The 22,172-nt window shown below is 45.0% G+C and overlaps 1 protein-coding gene across 2 annotated transcripts in view; it reads right to left on the bottom strand.

Annotated features, from left to right (window-relative positions):
• Positions 1-21,563, bottom strand: part of LOC147455116 (SH2 domain-containing protein B-like) — an 84,282-nt gene extending 62,719 nt beyond the window's left edge. The window contains exons 1-2 of one of the 2 annotated variants that reach the window (XM_086513953.1): positions 21,274-21,563; positions 20,135-20,275 (exon numbers count right to left, since the gene is read on the bottom strand). In XM_086513953.1, coding sequence (XP_086370079.1) covers positions 20,135-20,275; positions 21,274-21,561 — 429 coding nt within the window. In that variant the 5' untranslated portion in view covers positions 21,562-21,563. The remainder of the gene's footprint in view (positions 1-20,134; positions 20,276-21,273) is intronic. The other variant, XM_086513952.1, reaches the window with a different exon arrangement.
• Positions 21,564-22,172: the final 609 nt, after the last annotated feature.

The following is a 22,172-nucleotide window of genomic DNA, read 5'->3' as shown; positions in this document are numbered from 1 at the left end:
AGAGGATGTCTAGGCTCAGAGCAAGATCATATAGGTCCCCCCGTCGCACTTAGCAAGTTGGTGGATACTAGGAAGTGAACTCAATTAAGGCGTAAAGTCAAGGTGGGACTACCAACAAAAAGTATCTGACAGTTGGGCCACATTGCACTTTTAGATGCGGTCCCAATGAGGATAGATGGTCAGAAGACCAGTGGGAGCCCAACGGAAGCATCTCCTAAAATTTAGGGAACTGCTATTTTGGGCCGTGAAATGTGTTCGCGTCATTACCTCCTATATGACTAGGGGAACATTTAACAACTCTGTCCCTAAGTCAATTGGGCAACCGGTCAGGATATTTTTAAGCGGTGAACCCAAAACGGGAAAATGCTTGAAAATGCGCCAAGTGTCACATTTTCATGGACTTTCTTCTTACAGAAAAATGGACGCTGATTTTTAAGTTGGGAGAGGCCTCATTATGCATTTTGTCACAGGTTAAGAGCTATGGAGTGCTTCCTTTCCCTCTCATGTATAGTGTGGTGCCAGGACTGATGCCCTGCACACTACACACTGCTCTCTCTCTCCCCTACGTGCAGTTATGTGATGCCCCACAAGAGGGCTCCTCATTTGACTGATGTACAGCTGTGTGGGTTCATGCTTTTGTGCTGAGGCAAGAGCCTCCTTGAGCAGGAACAGGGCTAGCTAGCTGCTACTCCAAAGCAGGCACTGGTGAGGGTCATAACCTCACCATACAGGTGCAAAATCAGCGCTGTGTATGCGCTGTAATTTTTACTGTTTTTCAGCCATACGGACACCAGAACCTTTGGGAATCGTGCCCCACTGGCAGAGGACAGTTAGGGGACTGTTTGGGGCTGAAAACAGGGCAAAAACCAGTAAATACAGCGTGCTGAATTTACTGTTTTTCGGCAGGAATCAGAGGGTATACGCCAGTAGAAGTGAGTTCCAACAGGGGAATTGGTTTCACGCAAGTTTTGGGGTTGTTATGCTGTCGAAATTTGGCCAAAACAGGCGGTATCTAGTGGGATACAGTCAAAGGATTCCCAGGACTCTTCTTTGTACTTTACCCTCCTAAAGAATAAAGAAATACCGAAAGCGGCGCCAATTTAGGGGCCTACAGGTTGTCGGCGTCTGCTCGGAGCATTCTAGCTTCCGAGCCGTGTGTGTGATCAAGTGTTAATTCCCGTTACAGGCTACCTTTGCAAAGTGCTCTGTGTGTGTGTCTAGACTCTAAAGTAAAAAAATTCGGGTGAAAGCCAACGCCTACCAACGCCTACCGCCCCACGAGCCGGTTTCATGGTTCCGTTGCCGGGACATCAATCACTTTTTCCTTAAAGAGTGAGCCTGGATTGTTTTGGGATAAAGACACAGAGTGCAGGAACGCGGGGATTACACTATGGCCGACAAGGGGAAGGGAATTATGGAAGAGGATTCTTCTTCAAAGGACAGGTAGGAGATTCCTATGGTTTTTGAGATTGGCGAGAGCTCACGGCCACGTCAGTCTGTACCTCCTGTCAACGTGAATGTCCCTCCAGTAGTACAGGGCTTTGTGACTGGGCAACTTGAAGATGATGCGTTCAAGACACAGTTAGTTTCCGCAATGAATGTCTTTTCGCAGTTGGTACAGAATCCGAGGTTTATGGAATTCTTGTAAGCGCCACCAGTGCAACAGCAAAATAGGCAACCTACGCCGCGTACGGAGCTTGTTGATGCTCAAGCCCAGGTACTTCATGTGGCGCAAGAGGAAAGGGAACACTCGCATGTTGCGGAGTCGAGGGCTCCAAAGCAGGTTCCTCCCGTGCTTGAACAGGTGGCTAGAACTTCTTGGGATTGTGTTCCTACTATAGAAGGTTTATCAAAAATTTTGCAGAGATAGCATCGCCTCTTCACGCTTTGCAAAAGAAAGAGGTCACTTTCAGATGGACCCAAAAAGAGATTTCAGCTTTTAGTCTCTTAAAGGAAAAGTTGACTTCAGATCCAGTTATTGTTTTGCCAGATCTCAGGAAGTCATTTGTGGTCCAGTGTGACGCGTGTGGCAGTAGCATCGGAGCAGTGCTAATGCAAGACGGACGGGTAGTAGCTTATGAAAGCCAAATTTTGCAAGGGCCAGAGAGGACTCTGCAAGTCTATGAGAAAGAGCTCTTGGCCGTGATTCATGCGCTTTCTAGCTGAAAGCACTACCTCTTAGGTGCTGATTTTGTTGTCCAAACAGATCATCAGACCTTGCGATAATTCTTGACAAAGTCAAAGTTATCCGAAAAGCATATGCGATGGGCAAACATTCTTTCCATGTTCCACTTCTAGATTATGCATGTGGAAGGCAAGACGAATGTTGTGGCTGATGCGTTATCAAGAAAGCCACAAATTTCAGCTGTGTCAATTCCTTATCATCATGAGTTAGATGACATGAAGGAACAGTATACTGCTGATGAAGATTTTGCAAGGATCTTTGAACAGTTACAAGAGGGGCAACATCACGAGCACTACCTCCTCAGAGATGGTTTTATGATGATGCATGGCAGACTTTGTGTCACTAGGCCACTGCGACATAAGGTTATGGAAGAGAGTCATGTCCCACCGTATGCAGGGCATCGTGGCATTGATGCAGCAGTTAAAGCGGTAGAGACATTCTTCTATTGGCCTACCTTGAGGAGAGATGTGGATGCCTTTGTGCGAGCATGCATAGTTTGCCAAAAGGTCAAGTTTGACAAGCAAAAGGCACCAGGTTTGTTACAACCACTGCCGATTCCGGATAAGCCATGGGAAAGCATTGCTATGGACTTTATCTTTGATCTTCCGAGGACGCCAACAAGGAATGATGGTATATGGACCATTATCTGCAGGTTCAACAAGCAGACCCATTTTATCCCTGTTAGGAAGAAGATAAAATCTGATCAAATGGCATGCTTGTTCATGTACAATGTGTTTAAGTACCATGGTATGCCACAATCGATTATCAGTGATCGTGATCCTCGCATCACGAGTTTGTTCTGGAGAGGATTGTTTGAGAACATGGGCACTACGCTCAAATTCTCGTCTTCGTTTCATCCACAAACCGATGGACAGTCAGAAGAGGCTAATTCTACTGTCTTAGATCTGTTGAAATGCTATGTATCAGATAATAAGGGCAAGTGGGAACAATATTTGCCTATGCTTGAGTATGCGTACAATAATACGATGCATTCGTCTACTGGCAAAGCACCTTTTGAGATTGTTGAAGGCGGCAAAAAGGTTCCTCCCATTTTGCATACAAAGGACAAGATCTTTGAGGCAGATCGATATGTTGAGAGCATGGATGAGATGTATAAGAAGATTAAAGTTGCCTTGGAGAAGACTCATGCAAACCAGAAAAAGGCTGCTAATCGTCACCGTCGTGAATTGCTACTATCACTTGGTGATTGGGTCCTGTTAAGGTTCGAAAAGGCAAGGTTAAAGAAGATGAAGAGCAAGGAACGGTTGTTTCCTAAGCTCAGCATGCGTTACTATGGGCCTTTTCAAGTGCTTAACAAGATCAGCGATGTGGCTTACAGGCTGAAATTGCCTGATGCGTGGAAGATTCATAATGCGTTTCACGTGAGTCTTCTAAGACCCTTCGTGGGTGATGTGCCAGAAGATATGCCAGATGAGGATCAGCCAGAAGTTGAGGAACTTGATGAGATCCTGGTACCTGAGCAAGTTTTGGCACATAAGGACAGAAAAGTTAAAGGACAAGTTGCAAGACGCTATTTGGTGAAGTTCAAGAACTATCCGCCTCTGGATGCAAAGTGGATGGAAGAGCATGAACTGTCAGAGTCACTAAATGTATTGCAGCTTTACCTTGAAGCCTTTGGGTTACAACCTACTTATGCCCCAACCCAACGTGTGCAAAGGAGGGGTAATGATAGAGCTAGTACATCAAATGTACATATGAATTCAATGTAATAGATGGAAATGACAAAAGTATGAAGGCCTCATTAATTCATTTGTATCTATATGTTATGACCTTTCTTGCGGATACATGCGATGATAAAAGAGTGTTAATAGCACAAGATCATCAATGGCGTGTATTTATGGTATGCAATCGAGGACGTTTGCGATTTCAAGAGGGGGGTATGTCACGGGGACATGGCAACTGTTAACTATGTCACGAGGACGTGGCAACTGCTAACTTTAGTTGTTGGTTTCTTTCCATGGGGTTTTGTTTTATTTTTGAGACCCTCTTCTTGAAGTAGCAAACGGTCGGACATTGCATGGCCAATGTGAACGGTAGTTTCACCCGCAGATGGGTAGTGGCCGGCACTGGAATTCGTATGGTAAGAGGATGTCTAGCCTCAGAGCAAGATCATATAGGTCCCCCCGTCGCACTTAGCAAGTTGGTGGATACTAGAAAGTGAACTCAATTAAGGCGTAAAGTCAAGGTGGGACTACCAACAAAAAGTATCTGCCAGTTGGGCCACATTGCACTTTTGGATGCCGTCCCAATGAGGATAGATGGTCAGAAGACCAGTGGGAGCCCAACGGAAGCATCTCCTAAAATTTAGGGAACTGCTATTTTGGGCCGTGAAATGTGTTCGCGTCATTACCTCCGGTATGACTAGGGAAACATTTTACAACTCTGTCGCGAAGTCAACTGGGCAACCAGTCAGGATATTTTTAAGCGGCAAACCCGAGACGGGAAAATGCTTGAAAATGCGCCAAGTGTCACATTTTCATAGACTTTCTTCTTACAGAAAAATGGACGCTGATTTTTAAGCTAGGAGAGGCCTCATTATGCATTTTGTCACAGGTTAAGAGCTATGGAGTGCTTCCTTTCCCTCTCATGTATAGTGTGGTGCCAGGAGTGATGCCCTACACACTACACACTGCTCTCTCTCCCCCCTACGTGCAGTTATGTGATGCCCCACAAGAGGGCTCCTCATTTGACTGATGTACAATTGTGTGGGTTCATGCTTTTGTGCTGAGGCAAGAGCCTCCTTGAGCAGGAACAGGGCTAGCTAGCTGCTACTCCAAAGCAGGCACTGGTGAGGGTCATAACCTCACCATACAGGTGCAAAATCAACGCTATGTATGCGCTGTAATTTTTACTGTTTTTCAGCCATACAAACGCTAGAACCTTTGGGAATCGTGCCCCACTGGCAGAGGACAGTTAGGGGACTGTTTGGGGCTGAAAACAGGGCAAAAACCAGTAAATACAACGTGCTGAATTTCCTTTTTTTTAAGCAGGAATCAGAGGGTATATGCCAGTAGAAGCGAGTTCCAGCAGGGGAATTGGTTTCGCACAAGTTTTGGGGCAGTTATGCTGCCGAAATTTGGCCAAAACAGGCGGTATCTAGTGGGATACAGTCAAAGGATTCCCAGGACTCTTCTTTGTACTTTACCCTCCTAAAGAATAAAGAAATACCGAAAGGGACGCCAATTTAGGGGCCTACAGGCTGTCGGCGTCTGCTCGGAGCATTCTAGCTTCCGAGCCGTGTGTGATTAAGTGTTAATTCCCGTTATAGGTTACCTTTGCAAAGTGCTCTGTGTGTGTGTCTAAAGTAAAAAATTTTGGGTGAAAGCCAACGCCTACCGCCCCACGGGCCGGTTTGAGTTGTCTTCATGCAAAATCGCTAGGCTGGATCTGGGGTCTCCTTGCGAAAACGCTAGGTAAACTGCTTGGGGGGGGGCGGGGGGGGGGGGGTGTCTTGCTAAGAAGATGCACTGTTCGATGTCAGGTCCCTGCTGCCTCTTCTGCCAGAAAGTGCTAGCGCTAGGTTTCTTGTGTACTTGCTTATCAAAATTGCCCTACCTAGTTTCCCAACAAAAGTCACTTAAAAATAAGAAGTAAAAATTGGCTAAAATAGGGAAAATAGGTCTATGAACTGTAAAAATGCTCCTGATGGGTTTTGATGGACATCTGATGATCATGTTGTGTGCAACCAGAGGATATGCATCTACTCTCACGGTCTGCGAACAGACTCACAAAAGTGCCAGAACGCTTTCTAAGCTAGGCTAAGTAAACCCATGTCATGAAGTAGCTTGTCCACGTACACATTGGGTTAGATGTGCACATGACACTTATGGCTTCAGACAGTGATCGGTCGACTTCCTCTGCATCCGGAGATGCAAGAAGAGATCACGAAGAGGATTCACACGAGGAGTATGGCCCGCCTCGGGCCTACTCAGACGGAGCTCAAAGAGATGGAGCGTCGACGATTGATCGACGATGCAACAAAGATGATGCTAAATTTTGCGGAGGACCCGAAATTTGCAAAATTTATGAGCCAGACCTCCTTCGACGAGGTGCATTCACAGAGGCGGCAAACCACAGAACCACCCCTCAAACCGGCACTCAAGAAACCTCCTACTCCAAGGATGTATACAAAGCAAGAATTAGAAGAGGTGGTTGATGCACGAATTTCTCAGCTTTTTGACGCGCAGAACAAAGTAGAAAAGCACGACAAAAAGCAGAAGAAAGGAACTGACTTCCCGGGTTATTTGGGTCGTCAGTCTACATTTGCATCGGCAAGAAAGCAAAAGAACGTGTTTGATTTGAAGGAGTACCCAGTTCTTCTTCTTCTTCTTCTTCTGAGAGTTCTTCTAGCTCTTTTGACTCGAGCGAAAAAGACAGAAAAGGCAAAAAGCAAAGCTTCGGAAAAAGCAAGAAAAAGGCAAAGAAGTCTAAATCTCGCCCAATTGTTGACAGTTCTACAGAGGACTCGTCTTCGGATAGTTCGAACTATGACGACAGCAACTTTTATGCAAAGAAGAAGAATTACTATAAAGCCAACCAATATGACCTTCTAGAGGATAAAAGCAAGAAAGTACGAGAGTTCAAGAAGGTGGACAGTCAATTAAATTTGACACGTTTTCTGGATATCGAGATGCTTCGAAGGCTTTGGTCTTCATTCAACAATTTGACATAGCTTTCTCTAGAGGGCGTTACTTAGAGCACTCCAAGATTCGGAGGGCTACCTCTTACTTCAAGGGAAATGCTCGAACTTGGTAGTCGACGCTTCTATTGAACAAGATAGCGCCAGTTAAATGGCTGAAATTTAAAAGGCTTTTTACTTCTTCTTGGTTGACTCGAGAGTACAAACGCGACATACGAACTGCTTGGAACCATCTTCGGATGACCAAGAAGGATACATTGGACGCATACCGCAACAGATTCTGGAGCTCTTTTCTACCAGCCTCTTCCTTTAAGATCTCGTTCAAAGAACAGATTGAGCGGTTTACCTTGGGACTTCCTACAGAGATCCAAGATCACTGCTTAGAGCAAAAGTTAGACTCCATTCAGAAACTGATGAGTCATGCGAAACGGGGTTTTGCCATTCACTCGGGCAGTTTGACCTACCCCACAGATGAAATCATGACACAAACGACCGAACTAACTTCGAACAATGACAGTAGAAAGAGGAAGAGCAACATAGAAAAGAAAGAAAAGGATGCACGACCCAAACTCACTTCTCGAGAGAGAGCACTTTACATCAAAGAGGGGAAGTGCTTTGGATGCGGAGAAACTGGGCACATCTCCGTGAAGTGCCCTAATAAGGCACCGAAAGAACAGAATGACAAGGATGAAGACAGGCCAGAGGGGTCGAAAGCAGCTGAGGAACGTGAACGAAAAGGCAAGATAAAAGCAAGACTGGTTCCATATTGCATGAGTACTGACCCAAGCACGATTGATGAGAGTACAAAACTTTGCCGAGCTTGGGGCAAAGTGAAAGACCAAGAAGCCCTGATCTTCTTTGATGGAGGAGCCAAGGCCAACTTCATTTCACCTGAATTGGCGGCGCGGCTCGAGATCACACCCGATCAGATGGGACCACTAGCAGAGGCAGTTCTAGCGGCACCCGGCAGGGACGTAGCCATTACGCCTGTCATTGGCAAACTTCAGTTGCATTGTCAGGGGTATTTGGGGCATGAGGACTTCTACATAATGCCCTTGGAAGGTTGTGATGTCCTCTTGGGAATTCCCTGGTACCACAAGAACAACGCCGTGGTCGACTATCGGGCGAGAAAAGCCACTTTGACTACAGAGAAGGGCAAAACCATTGTACTAGATGTAAAACATAAGGGGGAGTCTGTCCCTATTGTATCGGCTTTTGCCGTGTCAAAATTAATGAAGTCCAGTCTGTTTGTTTTGCTCGATCTTTTTTAAAGGTTGAATGATGAGAATAGGATAAATATGTCCGAACTTGATAAAGAACGCCAAGATTTTCTCCACACTCATGCCGATTGCTTTTCAGAGGGCTTGCCAGGCGAGTTACCACCCGCTCGTCCTGAGGATCATACCATGGATCTAATACCTGGAAGCACACCACCGAACCGGCCACCTTACCGTGCGAGCCGAGCCCAGAACGAAGAAATTATGAACCAAGTGAAAGACCTCTTGGAAAAGGGTCTTGTACAGCCTAGTACTTCACCGTATTGCTCTCCAGTGTTGTTGGTTTTGAAGAAAGACGGATCTTGGAGAATGTGCATCGATTATAGAGCTCTCAACCAAATCACCATCAAGAATAGATTTCCGATTCCTAGGATCGATGATATTCTTGACCGACCACAAGGATCCTCGTGCTTTAGCAGGATCGACTTGAAAAGTGGATATCATCATATCCGAATCACGCCAGAAGACGTCTACAAGATAGCTTTTCGGACGACTTTTGGGTTATTTAAATTTTTTGGTGATGCCTTTTGGCCTAACCAATGCTCCTGCGACATTTAACCGAATGATGGACAGGATTTTTCGAGAGTATAGACTATTTGTTGGCACTTTCTTTGACGACATCATTGTTTTCTCCAAGGATGAGGTAGAACATAGAGAACATCTGCTACAGGTCTTTCAAGCATTACGAGATCACAAGTTGGTAATTAATGCAAAGAAAAGTGAATTTTTCCTACCGGAGATACACTTTTTAGGACACATTCTCAGCAAGAAGGAGTGCAGATGGACCCGGCCAAGGTAGAGACTATCAGTGATTGGCCCGATTTGAAGAATGTCCATAAAGTTAGAAGCTTCTTGGGATTGTGTTCGTACTACAAGCGGTTCATTAGAAAGTTTGCAGAGGTTGCTTCCCCTTTGCATATCTTGACCCCTTTCTCATGGGGACCCACAAAGGTGATTGCCTTTCAGACATTGAAAGAGAAATTGACTATAGGACCAGTTTTGACTTTGCCAGACTGGCAGAAGTCATTTGAAGTATATTGTGATGCTTGTGGTCGTAGTCTGGGTGCGGTCTTAATGCAAGAATGTCATGTCATTGCCTACGAGAGCCGATTGTTCTCAAGGCCGGAATTGACATCACAGATTTATGAGAAAGAGCTTTTGGCGGTTATCCATGCTCTTACTCAGTGGCGACATTACCTACTCGAGCGGATTTTACTGTCTTCACAGACCGTCGAAGTTTACGATACTTCTTATCACAGAAGCAGCTATCGGAAAAGCATATGCGGTGGGCGAACATCTTGTCACAGTTTCACTTCCAGATTGTCCATAAGGACAGAACAATTTGCTGGCAGATGCTTTGTCCCGAAAGCCGTTGGTTTTGGCTATTTCCGCGATTCATCATAAGAGCTTCGAGGATATGGTCGATCAGTATGCCACAGATACAGATTTTGTAAATATTTTCACTCGAATACAAAATGGGGAGATAGTAGAGGAAAGCCATGTTGTGCATTACACAGCCGTTGAGGGAAAAGGTTATAACCGAATGCCACTGTCCACCTTTTACGGGTCACCGCGGCATTGCTACCACCTTGAAAGGGGTAGAGAGATACTTCTTTTGGCCGAGACTCAAGAAGGATGTGGACGAGTTTGTGCGCAGTTGCTTGGTATGCCAAAAGGTCAAGTTTGACAGGCATAAAGCACAGGGATTGTTACAGCCTTTGCCCATACCCACCCGCCCCTGGGAAAGTATTGCAATGGATTTCATTTTTGATCTCCCAAGAACACAGAGTGGTCACGATGGAATCTGGACTGTTATTGACACATTTAGCAAGCAAGCTCGTTTCATTCCAGTGAAGAAAACAGTCAATCCGGATCACTTAGCGAGACTATTTGTGGCCCAAGTCTTCAGATTACATGGCATGCCCGAGACGATTGTCTCCGACAGGGACCCCAGATTCACGAGTTTGTTTTGGAAGGCAATTTGGGAGAACATTGGCACGCGGTTGCAGTTCTCGTCATCTTTTCATCCGCAGATTGACGGGCAATCTGAGATTGCCAATTCAGTGGTACTAGATTTATTGAAGTCTTACAACTCGGAGCAGAAGACTCAATGGGAAAAGTATTTACCTTTGGTGGAATTTGCCTACAATAACACGATACACTCGTCAACGGGGAAGGCGCCATTTGAGATTATTGAAGGTGCTATGAAGGTTCCACCCTTCCTAAGTACAAAAGATAAGATTTTTGAAGCCGATGAGTACACACGTGACTTGGGCACGGCTTTTGCCAAGGTCCGCGAGGCTTTGCAGAAATCTCAAGAAAGACAGAAAAAGGCAGCAGATCGCCATTGTCGCGATTTAAAATTGAAGGAGAACGATAGGGGGCTCTTACGTTTTGAGAAGGCACGCTTGAGAAAGAAAAAGGGAAAGGAGAGGCTTTTTCCAAATCTTAGTATGCGATACTACGGACCTTTCCAGATCTCCGAAAAGATAAATGATGTCTCCTTCCGACTGAAGCTGCCCGAAACTTGGAGGATTCACAATGCTTTTCATGTGAGTCTCTTGAAGCCTTTTAAAGGCAATGTGCCAGAAGATGGGGAGCCTGATGAGCAACCCGAAGTGGAAGAAAACAAGAGATCCTTGTTCTTGAACAGATATTGGCACATAAAGACAGAAAGATTAAGGGTAAAGTGATAAGGCGGTTCTTGGTTAAATTCAAGAACTATCCTGCATTGGATGCGAAGTGGATGGAGGAGGGGGACCTAGCAGATACTCCTCAGATTGTGAATCTTTACCTTGAAGCTTTTGGTTTAGCATAGTCTATTCCAATTGGAGCCCCGAACTCAACTTGGCCGGAAATCTAGTGCAGCGGGTATGCACAAGAGGGGCGTTACTCCGCTCCTTTGTCAACAGATGCCTCGAATTTTGATACTAGTCACTCATGTCTCTTTGAGCTTCAGGGATACTGAGAGCTGACAGTATTCTGCTGTAATGATGTCACGTGACACATCCAACCCTATGTGTCCGTGGACAAGCTACAGCACGACGAGGGTTCAGTCAGTCCAATCAGTCTAGATTTAGAAGTGATCTGGCACTTAGTGTAGATGCATATCATCTGGTTGCACACAGCATGATCATAAGCATTCCCATCAGAATCCATCAGTAGCATTTTTACAGTGCATTTAGCCTATTTTCCCTATTTTTGACATTTTTCACTTATTATTTTTAAGTGACTTTTGTTAGAAAGTAGGTAGGGAAAATTGAGTAAGTTTGTATATAAGCAAACCTAGACTAGCACTAATTGGCAGAAGAGGCAGCAGGAGCACCGCTCAACAGGCACCTTCTCAGCAGGAAACCCCAGCAAGGCCTAGCGTTTTTGCTACACAGCAGAGAGGCTAGCGTTTTGCATCAAGACCCCATATCAGCCAGCGTTTTTGCATTTGCAGATTCCCGGCGACAACAAAACCACAGATCAGCCTAGCGTTTTGCCTTTGCAGGACATTCCGACGACAGCAGATCAGTTTTCAACCCTAGCGTTTTTGGTTACAGATCAGCCCCAGCGTTTTGTAGATTTACCGCGATGGAACATCAGCGTTTTCAGTTTTCAGCAGTTAACCCCCGAGCCTCGCAGATCTCACCTTCCCGCAGCAGTTCCTCGCCGCACCGTCAGTTTACGCAAGGTTTACAATTTCAGCCCGGAAAACGCAGATTTCAGCATCTGCGTTTTCAGCGCGTCGTCGTCGCATCGTCGCCATCGACATCGTCACCAACATAGAGGCAGAATTCAGCAGATAAAAGATTTGCAGATTTCAGCCTTTAGCATTTTCAGATTTCAGTCCGTCTCACCGTCGTCGACATCGTCGGCAAGTCCAAGCATTGTAGAGATTTGTTCAATCAATAGTAGACCGCTCTCGCCATAGAGAGTGGGGCCTTCGGAGGAGTTTTACGTCTCTGGTGTAGTATTCTCTTCTCTATCCTTCAGTCTCATGCACTTCCATTCACTTTGTCCATTCACTTTGTTTGTGTCCATTGCACTCTCTCATTAAGAACGGAAGGCTCTCCCTTCCATAAGAACAAAAGGAACCTTGAGCATAGTTCGGAGCACTCATCTTGAGCAAAGTTCAAACATTCATTCTGCTGCACCTAACATTGGTATCAAAGCTGTGGCAGTGTTCTGTATCACTCAAGGAAAGAACCACAAGAATCACAAGAAATTTTTTTTTGCTTGTGTTGCGGTCGCACGAACCCAAGTTCGCTTGGCATGTCGATTCCAAATCGTGTTTTTGAAGAGTGACAGGAATCCCAGGAAAGAAGGGCTTGTCCAACCTCCCCTTGTGCCTCTTTTCACTCATTGAGAGCGGACCATGCACTTAGGCCAATCGACGTGAGGTGGGAAAAAGCAACCTTGGTGTGAGCACAAGGCTGCCAAGGGGTGCGCCCACGGAAAAGAGAAGAACTCAGGTGAAGAGAAGATCCTTCTCAAACACGGTTTGCAAGCGAAAGAAAACCTCAAGACCCTCAAGAACCCAAGAACCCAAGACCCACAAGAACCCAAGTTCCTCATGAACTTAAGAACCAAAGATCATAGTGCATAGTCCTCACCCGAAGCGGAATGGATACTTCGCATACAGGTGATGAGCATGGGCGTGGTGAAGAAGAGCTTTCCCCACCAGGAGACTTTCCCAACCCTCCCCCTTCCCCATCTACGCCACAAGTTGTACCAAAGTCTATGGAGGTGATGGTCAAGTCGATGATGGAGATGATGGCACAACTAGAAAGAAAAGCAGAACGACAGGAAGCCAAGGACCGTGAGCGCTAAGAACGAAGGGAAGCCAGGGACCACGAGCGCGAAGAAAGAAACAAAAGAATTTCCATACAACAAGAAGCGACTCGCATTGCCTTGGAACGCGAGCGCGATGAACGAGAAGAAAGAAAAGCACAAAGACAGGAAGAAGCTGAAGCAAGATGAGCGGCTTTGGATGTCGAGTGTGAGGCTCAAAGAGAACTACGCACTCAAGAATTGGTTCGACAAGTACTTGCCTCGAAGTCGGAACAGCCAAAGATCATGGGAGTTCCTCAAGTGGCGCAAGCCACGATGCGGACTACAACAACCCATAGTTACCGGGGAACCCCCTAGCCCCCGTTCCGGCGTTCCGGGGGGGCAGTTCCCTTCCCGAACGTTCCGAAACGTCCCGAAACGTTTGACGTTCCGGGTGGCCAGTGCAAACCGGAATGGCCGTTCCGGAACATTCCGAACGCCCCCAAAACGTTCCGGAATGCCCCTAGAACGGCCAACGGCTACAAACAAATTTGGCAAAAATTGAAAAAATTGAAGTAAATGTTTGGGCTTCTTTTTGAAGTGTGCAAGGCCTCAAGGACTCATAAAATGCACCCCCCTCCCCCTTTCTCTCCACAAGCTAATCCTCAAGGCTCAAGCTCTCTCCCTCTCACACTCTCAAGATCTCTCCCTCTCAAGACTCACTCTCTCAAGGCTCAAGGCTTTAAGCCTTCAAGCTCTCTTCCTCTCCCTCCCACTCTCTCAAATCTCTCCCTCTCCCTCTCACTCTCTCGAGTCTCTCTCCCTCTCTCTCTTTCTCTCTCTCTCACATCATCTAGTCGTAGCAAGATTGAATGGTCTTCAAACGAGTTTTTTGTGAGTATTAGAGTCAAAGCACTCTAATACTCCTTGTATTTAAACACAAGAAGCTAAAAAATGCACTATTTGGGTGTTTTTTATACCTCCCGTTCTGCGCCGTTCCCGTTCCGAACCCCTAGCCGTTCCCCCGTTCCGCGGGGATCCCGTTGCCGTTCCCGTTCCACGTTCCGGGTAACTATGCAACAACCCAGTCACAAAGAAGTTGACTTTCACTAAGTATGATGGTAAGATGGATACTACGGTTATTCATTCTTGGTTGCATCAATTTAATGCTTATTTTGCGACAACTAAGAAGACAGGAAATAGCAAGGTTTTGACGGCAGCTATGTACCTTGCCAGTGATGCCATCAACTGATACCACGCATGGCAAGAGGCACAGTTAGCCGCGCACCTAGAGGAAGCCGACGAATTCACACCCCTTTCTTTCAATTGAGCTGAATTCCAAGACAAGCTCAAGGCGCGGTTTATGCCACCTCACTACCTTGCACGATTGAAGGACGATTGGCGCGCTCTCAAGCAAAATGGTATGCCGGTTATGTCTTTCTCTAATCGTGTTTTGCAGCTAGGTACCCAATTATGCAAGTCGGACGATGAACGCAAAGAGGCATTCCTTTTTGGGTTAGACGACTATATCAAGTTTGATGTAGAAGTCTTCAACCCGATCGATCTCAACAAGGCGGTAGCGATTGCTCTCGCACAAGAGATGAAGCACAACAAGGGAAAGCCTAAGGAGAACAAGACTTCCACAAGTACCTCGTAGACTTCTCAGAACGGTAAGAACGTTAAGAACGGTAAGAACGGTAACTCTTCTAACCAATCTTCCAACAGTCTCTCAGAAAAGAATTCTTCCAATGAACCTGAGGGTAAGGCTAACACAATGGCTAAACCTAAGCTCACTCCAGATGAAAAGGTAGGCACAAGGAATTGTAGGAGGATACATCACGTCGGAAGAGTAGAGCACTTATTATAAGGAAGGTCGTTGTTTTCATTGTCACATTAAGGGTCACATAAAAAGAACATGTCCTAAGCTTGAATCGAATGAATCTAAAGAATCCACAGAACCCACTTCCTCTGTCAATGCAATTACTGATAACACGAGTGTGCCCCAAGTTTCTCATGACCCTCCCATTGATGATTCTCTCATTAAATGTTATGGTCATATGTCGGGGCAACGTTTTGTCATATTGTTTGACCCAGGTAGTATGCATGATGTGATCACTCCCTCTCTTGTTGAGAGAGCCCGGCCTAGAGATTAGTCAGCAATCTCCTCTCGAGGTCTCTGGCTTTGTTCCCGGTATGGACTCTCTCATCACGCAAGAGTGTCTTGGTGTGTTGTTTACAATTCAACAACCTGCTTTCCGTAGAAAATTTTTAGTCTCTCCTCTCTCAGAATGTGATATCATTTTGAGCATTCGATGGTTTCGTGAGCATAACCCTCTCATTGATTGGGAGGCTAACACTTTCACTCTCAATGCCACAAGTACCTCTCCCATTGTCATTCGTGGAGAGGAAGTTGTTCATTCTCCCTCTCTCATTGCTAATGTGCACGACAAGATTGAACGGATTCAGGAGAAGGAGACTCTCTAAGTCTCTTCTTCTCCAAAGCATGACACACAGGATTTGTATGATTATAAGAAGCATGATGATTTACACGATCAAGATGTGATTTCTCACAAGCATGATGATTTGCATGAAGATGATGTGATTGTTCACAAGGATGATGTGTTAGTTGATACTTTCTCTAGTGAAGCTAACCTCATTGCAGAGACGATCAATCACGAAGACCCGATCTTGGCTATCGAGCCTAGGTCCAAAGAACCCCCTCAGGAACAATCGACCTTGGCTCTCGAGCCTAGGTCCAGCGAACCCTCACAGGAAGTATTATGTGTTCACATGATTGATACGCACGTACTGTTCGAATGTTTCGTTCGTGATCGTTTCCTGTATTTTAATCAGCGTCTTTATGTGATCCCTTTTCCTATGCATGACATATTGTACATTGAGCACGTTTCACTCATGAATGAGCACGAATGTATGCGGATTATTCATGAAAAGCTGACTTCATGGACTGGAATTCCCAGTAATATGATACTGATTTGTTCTTGACTTGTTTAAGTGCAGGAACTAATAGACGAAATGACTGCAACATTTTGGTCTGAATGATCTCGATGGACATGGTTGCAATAGGAATTAGTCAATCGGGCATCTACGAGGTCCTGAGTGGATCTAGATGCAATTGCTAATTGCGTTGCCGATAAATCATTGTCTGAGATCCGAATGAATGTTGAATGTGATTTGTCATGTGATGTCCTGTGATGTCAAGTGATGTCCTGTGATGTAATGTGATGTGACTGTCGATTGGTACATGTGCTACATGTGTGTCCTAGTGCGTCGGTACTAAGAGTCAGTGTCTGCTAAGACAATTTATGGCTTCTGTTTGTTTTGCAGGCGTAATCGAGGGCGATTACAATGCTTTCAAGAGGGGGATATGTCACAAACAGGTGACGTGGCGTGCCCACTGTACACACACAACACACCCGCCCCCGGTTGGCAGCAGACTGGGCACAAAAATTCAACGCTAGGGATGACGTGGCAAGACTGTACGAAAACCCACATTTTGCTGCGCAGTTCACAAAAACTGTACGGATATGCTGATGTGGCAACTTGCGTACGGAAAAGCAATTGTACGGCAGATTTTGGCTACAGCTTTATTCTACGCAAGAGAAAGAAAGAGAGAGCTTTATTTAACTGCTTTATTTTTACTAAGCCTTGTGAGAGAAATTGCTTGCATTTAACGGGCAGCTCTTGATGTACAGCTTTTGGGGCTCTTCTTTTGGCATCCCTTGTAGCTCTTTATAAGTGAAGTTGGTCTCTCACTTTTGTGAGCATCTGGATGCTCACTTTTGTGAGCATCTGGATGCAGAGTCTGAGAGTGCGACCCAACCACTCTATTGTACTTTGGCAACAGATTAATACAAAGAGAAACACCGAAAGGGGCGCCAGTCTCTGGGGCCAATATCTCTAGGCACAGAACTCCGCCGGGCCGTGTCGGATCAATTATGAACTGTGAACTGTTTTGAAGTGAAATTCTTGTCGTGTCGCGGTAGAATCTTGACTTGGAGTGTCCAAGTTTATTACATTTCGACCAGCTGATTAAGACTTAAGAAACTTGAACTGTACTCAGAAACAAGACTCAGAAGACTCTGTGTTGATTGGTTGAATGTGTGATACAAGGGCTCCTTATATAGGAGACGAAGAGACACAAATGAAAAGACATGTCTCCTGGTGAAGAGACATGACTTTAGACGTAAAGACATCCTTTCGGCGAAGAGCTGCAACCATTGGGCGAAGAGTCGCACCCGTAGAGCGAAGCGGTGTGACCAGATGTCGAAGGTGTGGCTTTTGGCGAAGAGACATGTCTCTTGGGTGAAGGAGTGTGACCATCCAAGTGGAGGGGTCCTCCTTGGCATGGTACTTCGTGTATCTGCAACTAGGAGTAGATGTAATACAGTTAACATAGTCACAATCGTGACAGGAATGGCAAGGCGTTCGGACAAACTAGGCATCATCGGGACGGCAAGGGAGAACGGGGCCGGACGGCGGAACGGCCCGGAACGACAGCAATGGTAAGAAAGCATAAAGGGGCAGATTTTGGGTATGTGTGTTTCCTTATAAATTGCTCCCCTCTCACCCCTTTCCTTCACAAATGCAACAAGCCTCGAGGCTCTCTCTCTCTCTTCCTTGCTCTCAAGCTCTATCCTCGCGCTCAAGCCTCAAGCTCTCAAACTCTCTCTCTAGGGCTTGCCCTCAACTTTCAAGGCTTCAAGCGCTCTCCCCCTTAGTCTCAAGAAGTGAAGCCTCTCAAGCTCTCTATCTCAAGCATGCACTGTGTCTGTTGTGAATGTACTGTGACCGCGCATCACCACACGATGCAATCAAGCCATAATAAGGTGGAATGGTCTTCAAATCATGTTTTTTGTGAGTATTAGAGTCAAAGGACTCTAATACTACTTGTATTCAAACACATAACGCTAAAAATTGCATTATTTGGGTGTTTTTTATGCCTCCCGTTCCGCGTCGTTCCCGTTCCGAACCCCTTGCCATTCCCTTGTTCCGCGGGGAGGCTCGTCGTTCCGCGTTCCGGGTAACTATGAGTAAAAGGAACCTTGAGCATGTACTGAGGCACTCATCCTAAGTTATCACCATAAATCACTTCCGCTGCACATCTCTCTCTCTCTCTCTCTCTCTCTCTCTCTCTCTCTCTCTCTCTCTCTCTCTCTCTCTCTCTCTCTCTCTCTCTCTCTCTCTCATTCATTCTCAAACTTTCATGTCTCTTTCTACCTCAATGATCTCCTCCACAGTTGCCTGGTGTTCACCGGATTAAAGGCAAGATAAGCCTACTAGGGATGTACCCGGCCTAGAACCCCATCATTCATGTGGTGAATGCCCTAAATCATCTCTAGTTATATCCCAAGTGACTACAAGCATTGGAATAGTCCATCTCGTGGCACTCTACCAAATATTTTGTGGAAACCCAAAAAGCAATATAGCCTCCTCTTTCGCTTGCTCACTGTAAGGTGCAGCGGATGTGAATGTTGAACTTTGCTCAAGATGAGTGCTCCGAACTGTGCTCAAGGGTTCCTTTTACTTACAGAAGGGAGAGTCAGCCGTTCCTTTAGTGAGAGAGTGCAAATGATCACAAACAAAGTGGCAAACACTGTGAATGAAGGTACTGAGACTGAGAGATAAAGAGAGAAGAATACGACACCAAAATGTTGTTAAACCCTCCTTCGAAGGCACCACTCTCTATGGCGAGAGCAGTCTACTATTGATTGCACAAATCTCTACAATGCTATGGACTTGCTGACGAGGTAGACGACGATGAGGAATTCTGACTCTGTCGCGATGACGACGACGCCATGATGATGCGTTGAAAACGTAGATGCTGAAATCTGCGAACAGCGGGCTGAATCTGCAAACGCTGGCTGATCTAACCGTGCGGCGAGGATCTGCTACGGGAAGGTGAGATCTGCGAAATTTGGGGGCTATTCTGCGGTGTCTATATGCTAAAAACTGAAAACGCTGATGCAAAGGGTACTTCTGTCGGCGGGAATCTGCACAACACTAGGTGCTATGCTGTCCCAAAAACGCTAGGGCTGGTTTGATTTTTGATGCAAAAACGCTAGGCTGAATGATGGATCTATTAACGCCAGGGCTGATCTGCAAATGCAAACGCTGGGCTGATCTGCAATGCTGAAAAACGCTGGTCCTTGTTGGCTGAAAACGCTAGGTTGCCTGCCGGGGAGTCTTGCTAAGAAGGTGCTCTGTTGGACACTTGGTCCCTGCTGTCTCTTCTACCAGAAAGTGCTAGCGCTAGGTTTTCTTATATATATCCTTAGCCGATTTTCCCTACCCAGTTTCCCAACAAAGTCACTTATTAATAATAAGTGAAAAATGGTTAAAATAGGGAAAATAGGTATGTGCACTCTAAAAATGCTCCTGATGGGTTCTAACTGTAATCTGACGATCATGTTGTGTGCAACCAGAGGATATGCATCTATTCTAAGTGCCTGGACATGCACGGTCTGCGAACAGACTCACAAAAGTGCCATAACACTTCCTAAGCTAGGCTAACTGAACTGAACCCTAGACATGAAGTAGCTTGTCCACGTACATAGGGTTAGATGTGCACGTGACGCTCGCCTTAACAATTACACCTTTGAGGGTGAAAACATGGTCAGTAGTGGGCAAAGGTTGTCTAATTGAGCCTGCCCACGAGAACATGTGAGCAAGCCTCCTCAAGTGATATGCACACCCACACACACTATTAATTACTAAAAACTACTCTTCACCTTGAAAAATATAAGCACCTAGAGAACCCAAGCGACCATGGCCTCCATGCTTTTGATCATCAACCTTAATCTATCAGTAATCACAAAATGACCAATAAAAGTTACAACTTTAATAAAAACATATACAAAACTAGCCGTTTGTATCTATCAACAAAAGGCTATCTCAACACGAATGTAAATTTATGTGGTAATACACCTAAAACTGAGAATCTGCATGTGTATTAAGGTAAGAACAATGTATAAAGTATATGTAAGTTGTGTCTATATAATACATATGTATTATGTAAGCCAATATTGCCAATACGTTATTTGTGAGCACAAATGTACTTGGATATACATGTAAATGTATGTGTTATTGATTAAATGTCTAAGAATGTATGCATGACTGGAACAAATGTTAGCACATGCAATAGCACGCATACCATTCCATTAAATTCATACCAACAAGGAAATTGCCCTAAATCATATGTATGCAACATCAGAGCATCAAGTCAAAACTACCAACCTCACAACCTATATGAACCCATTTCTCCATAGGACAAATTTGCTGAGCAGAAACTGCCACACCATTCCATGAGGATAGAGTCAAGAATTTATTATGGTCAAGTGTGAGAAGGGTCCTCTCCATTTTAGAGTTGGAGCATACCTGGTAAGCAAAAACATAAAATAATGATAACATTAAAACCTGCCTGAATAAATATTGTGTGTCCTGTGAGTCTGTGTGTGCGCGCGCACCGCGCATGAGTGCATCATGCATCACGGGGTGTGTGTGCAAGCGTGCACATGTGTGCAGCACGCCCGTGTGTGCATGGGCGTACAAGTATGTTGCAAGCATGCTGAGATAAAAAGTATTCTATCCTGTGCAGTGTAGTGGCTGATATGTCCTACTCCTAAGCCTCATAGTCATAATCTTGTTCAGTAACACCAGGTTGGGTGATAACACATTGAAGGGACCTAAAAAAGAGCAATTTATCATCTCACATTTACAAAGTATTTAAATGTCCATTGTATGTGCAATAGACCATCATTAAAATACTTTGCTATAAAAAAATCCCAATGATAAAAAAATTCTGTCAAGAAACACTCTCATTTTTGGCAACACTCCTAAGCTGTTTAATATGGTTTTTACAATAAATTCAGGTTCTCCCCACTGTGCCTCGGAAATAATCCAGAAGAAATGTACTAGTCTGTGCCAAACAAGGCCTTTACCCCTACCCATGAGCCTTCATAAATCAAGAAAATATAGCCAACCTCTCACGTAGGCCAAAACCACCCCTCCATCCCAATAACAGGTAGCCAACTCCATTCCCCTCTACAGAACCCCTCAGCAATTGTATTGTTTATTTTCCCTTCATCAGCTGAAATTTTGCAAAGTCCTGTCTTGCTGGCAGATAGTCTTATCCTGGCAATAAACCAAGGCGAACACTACAAAGGCCAGAGGTCTTCAACATAGCAGCAACATCCAATCTTCGGTACTTCTCATGTATTAACAATCATAATCTGAGCATTAAAAGTGGGGGTTTTTGAAAACACCCCATGTGTGTGTGCGCGTGCGCGTGCACGCGCTGTGTGTGTGTGTGTGTGTGTGTGTGTGTGTGTGTGTGTGTGAGAGAGAGAGAGAGAGAGAGAGAGAGAGGCACGTACCATTCGCAAGACAGGACCGAGCTTAGCGGATTTAAGGAAATAGATCCAGAGGCAAAGGGTGAAACTGCCATCGGGGTGAAGAGAGGAGGCAGAGGAGAGCGGTAAGCAGAGCTCATCCAGGCTCCAATAGTCTTCATCTCCGGATATACCACAGCTCGTTGTTCCTCGTCTCATAGTTTGCCGGGACAGTTGCCCTTCCCACCACAATGACACTGCCTGGTTTATTGTTGTTGTTTCAAAAAAGGAACAATAAAAAAGGACTCGGGGCAACTTGTGATGGCCAAGCATATACAGATTCTCCAAAAAACACTCACAATATGTCATGTTTTTGGCTTTTTAAAAGAAGTCGTTAGTGTTGGGTTGGGTTATGGATCTTTCATAGTTTCAGTGCTAGTGCTGCACTATGGAGACTTACCTTCTATTTCACATCATGTCTTTACTTTTCTTGCATTCTATTGTTTTAGAATGCTAAAGTGAAGTTTCACCTTACATAATTTTAGTAAATTTTACACACACACACACATATATGTTTTTTTTTGCATTCCATTGTTTTAAAATGCTAAAGTGAAGCTTCACCTTGCATAATTCTAATAAATCTTACACACACATATATTATTAGTTTTTTTTATTTCACCTTTCATTTCACAACTTCACACGGCTTTACATTTCTTGCATTTTATAGCTTGATTCCAATTAGTGTTAACATTCCAGAAAGTCTCTTTTATTAAGCGGCTGTTGATCGAGTTTCTTACTCACAAAGAAAAAAACCAAAAATACTAGCAAAAAAATTTGAGATTTGTAAAATTTTTGGACAACTTTCTCACATATTTCATTCGTTTTTCTTTCGTTTACCATGGTTTGCAGCTAGCTAGTCTCGATTTTCAATCGGATCAAGACTA

The sequence above is a fragment of the Adiantum capillus-veneris genome, chromosome 6 (assembly GCF_014529385.1).
Source record: "Adiantum capillus-veneris isolate H3 chromosome 6, ASM1452938v2, whole genome shotgun sequence".
NCBI lineage: Eukaryota > Viridiplantae > Streptophyta > Polypodiopsida > Polypodiales > Pteridaceae > Adiantum > Adiantum capillus-veneris.
The sequence above is the reverse complement of the archived record's forward strand: the minus strand, read 5'-3'. Positions and strand labels throughout refer to the sequence as shown.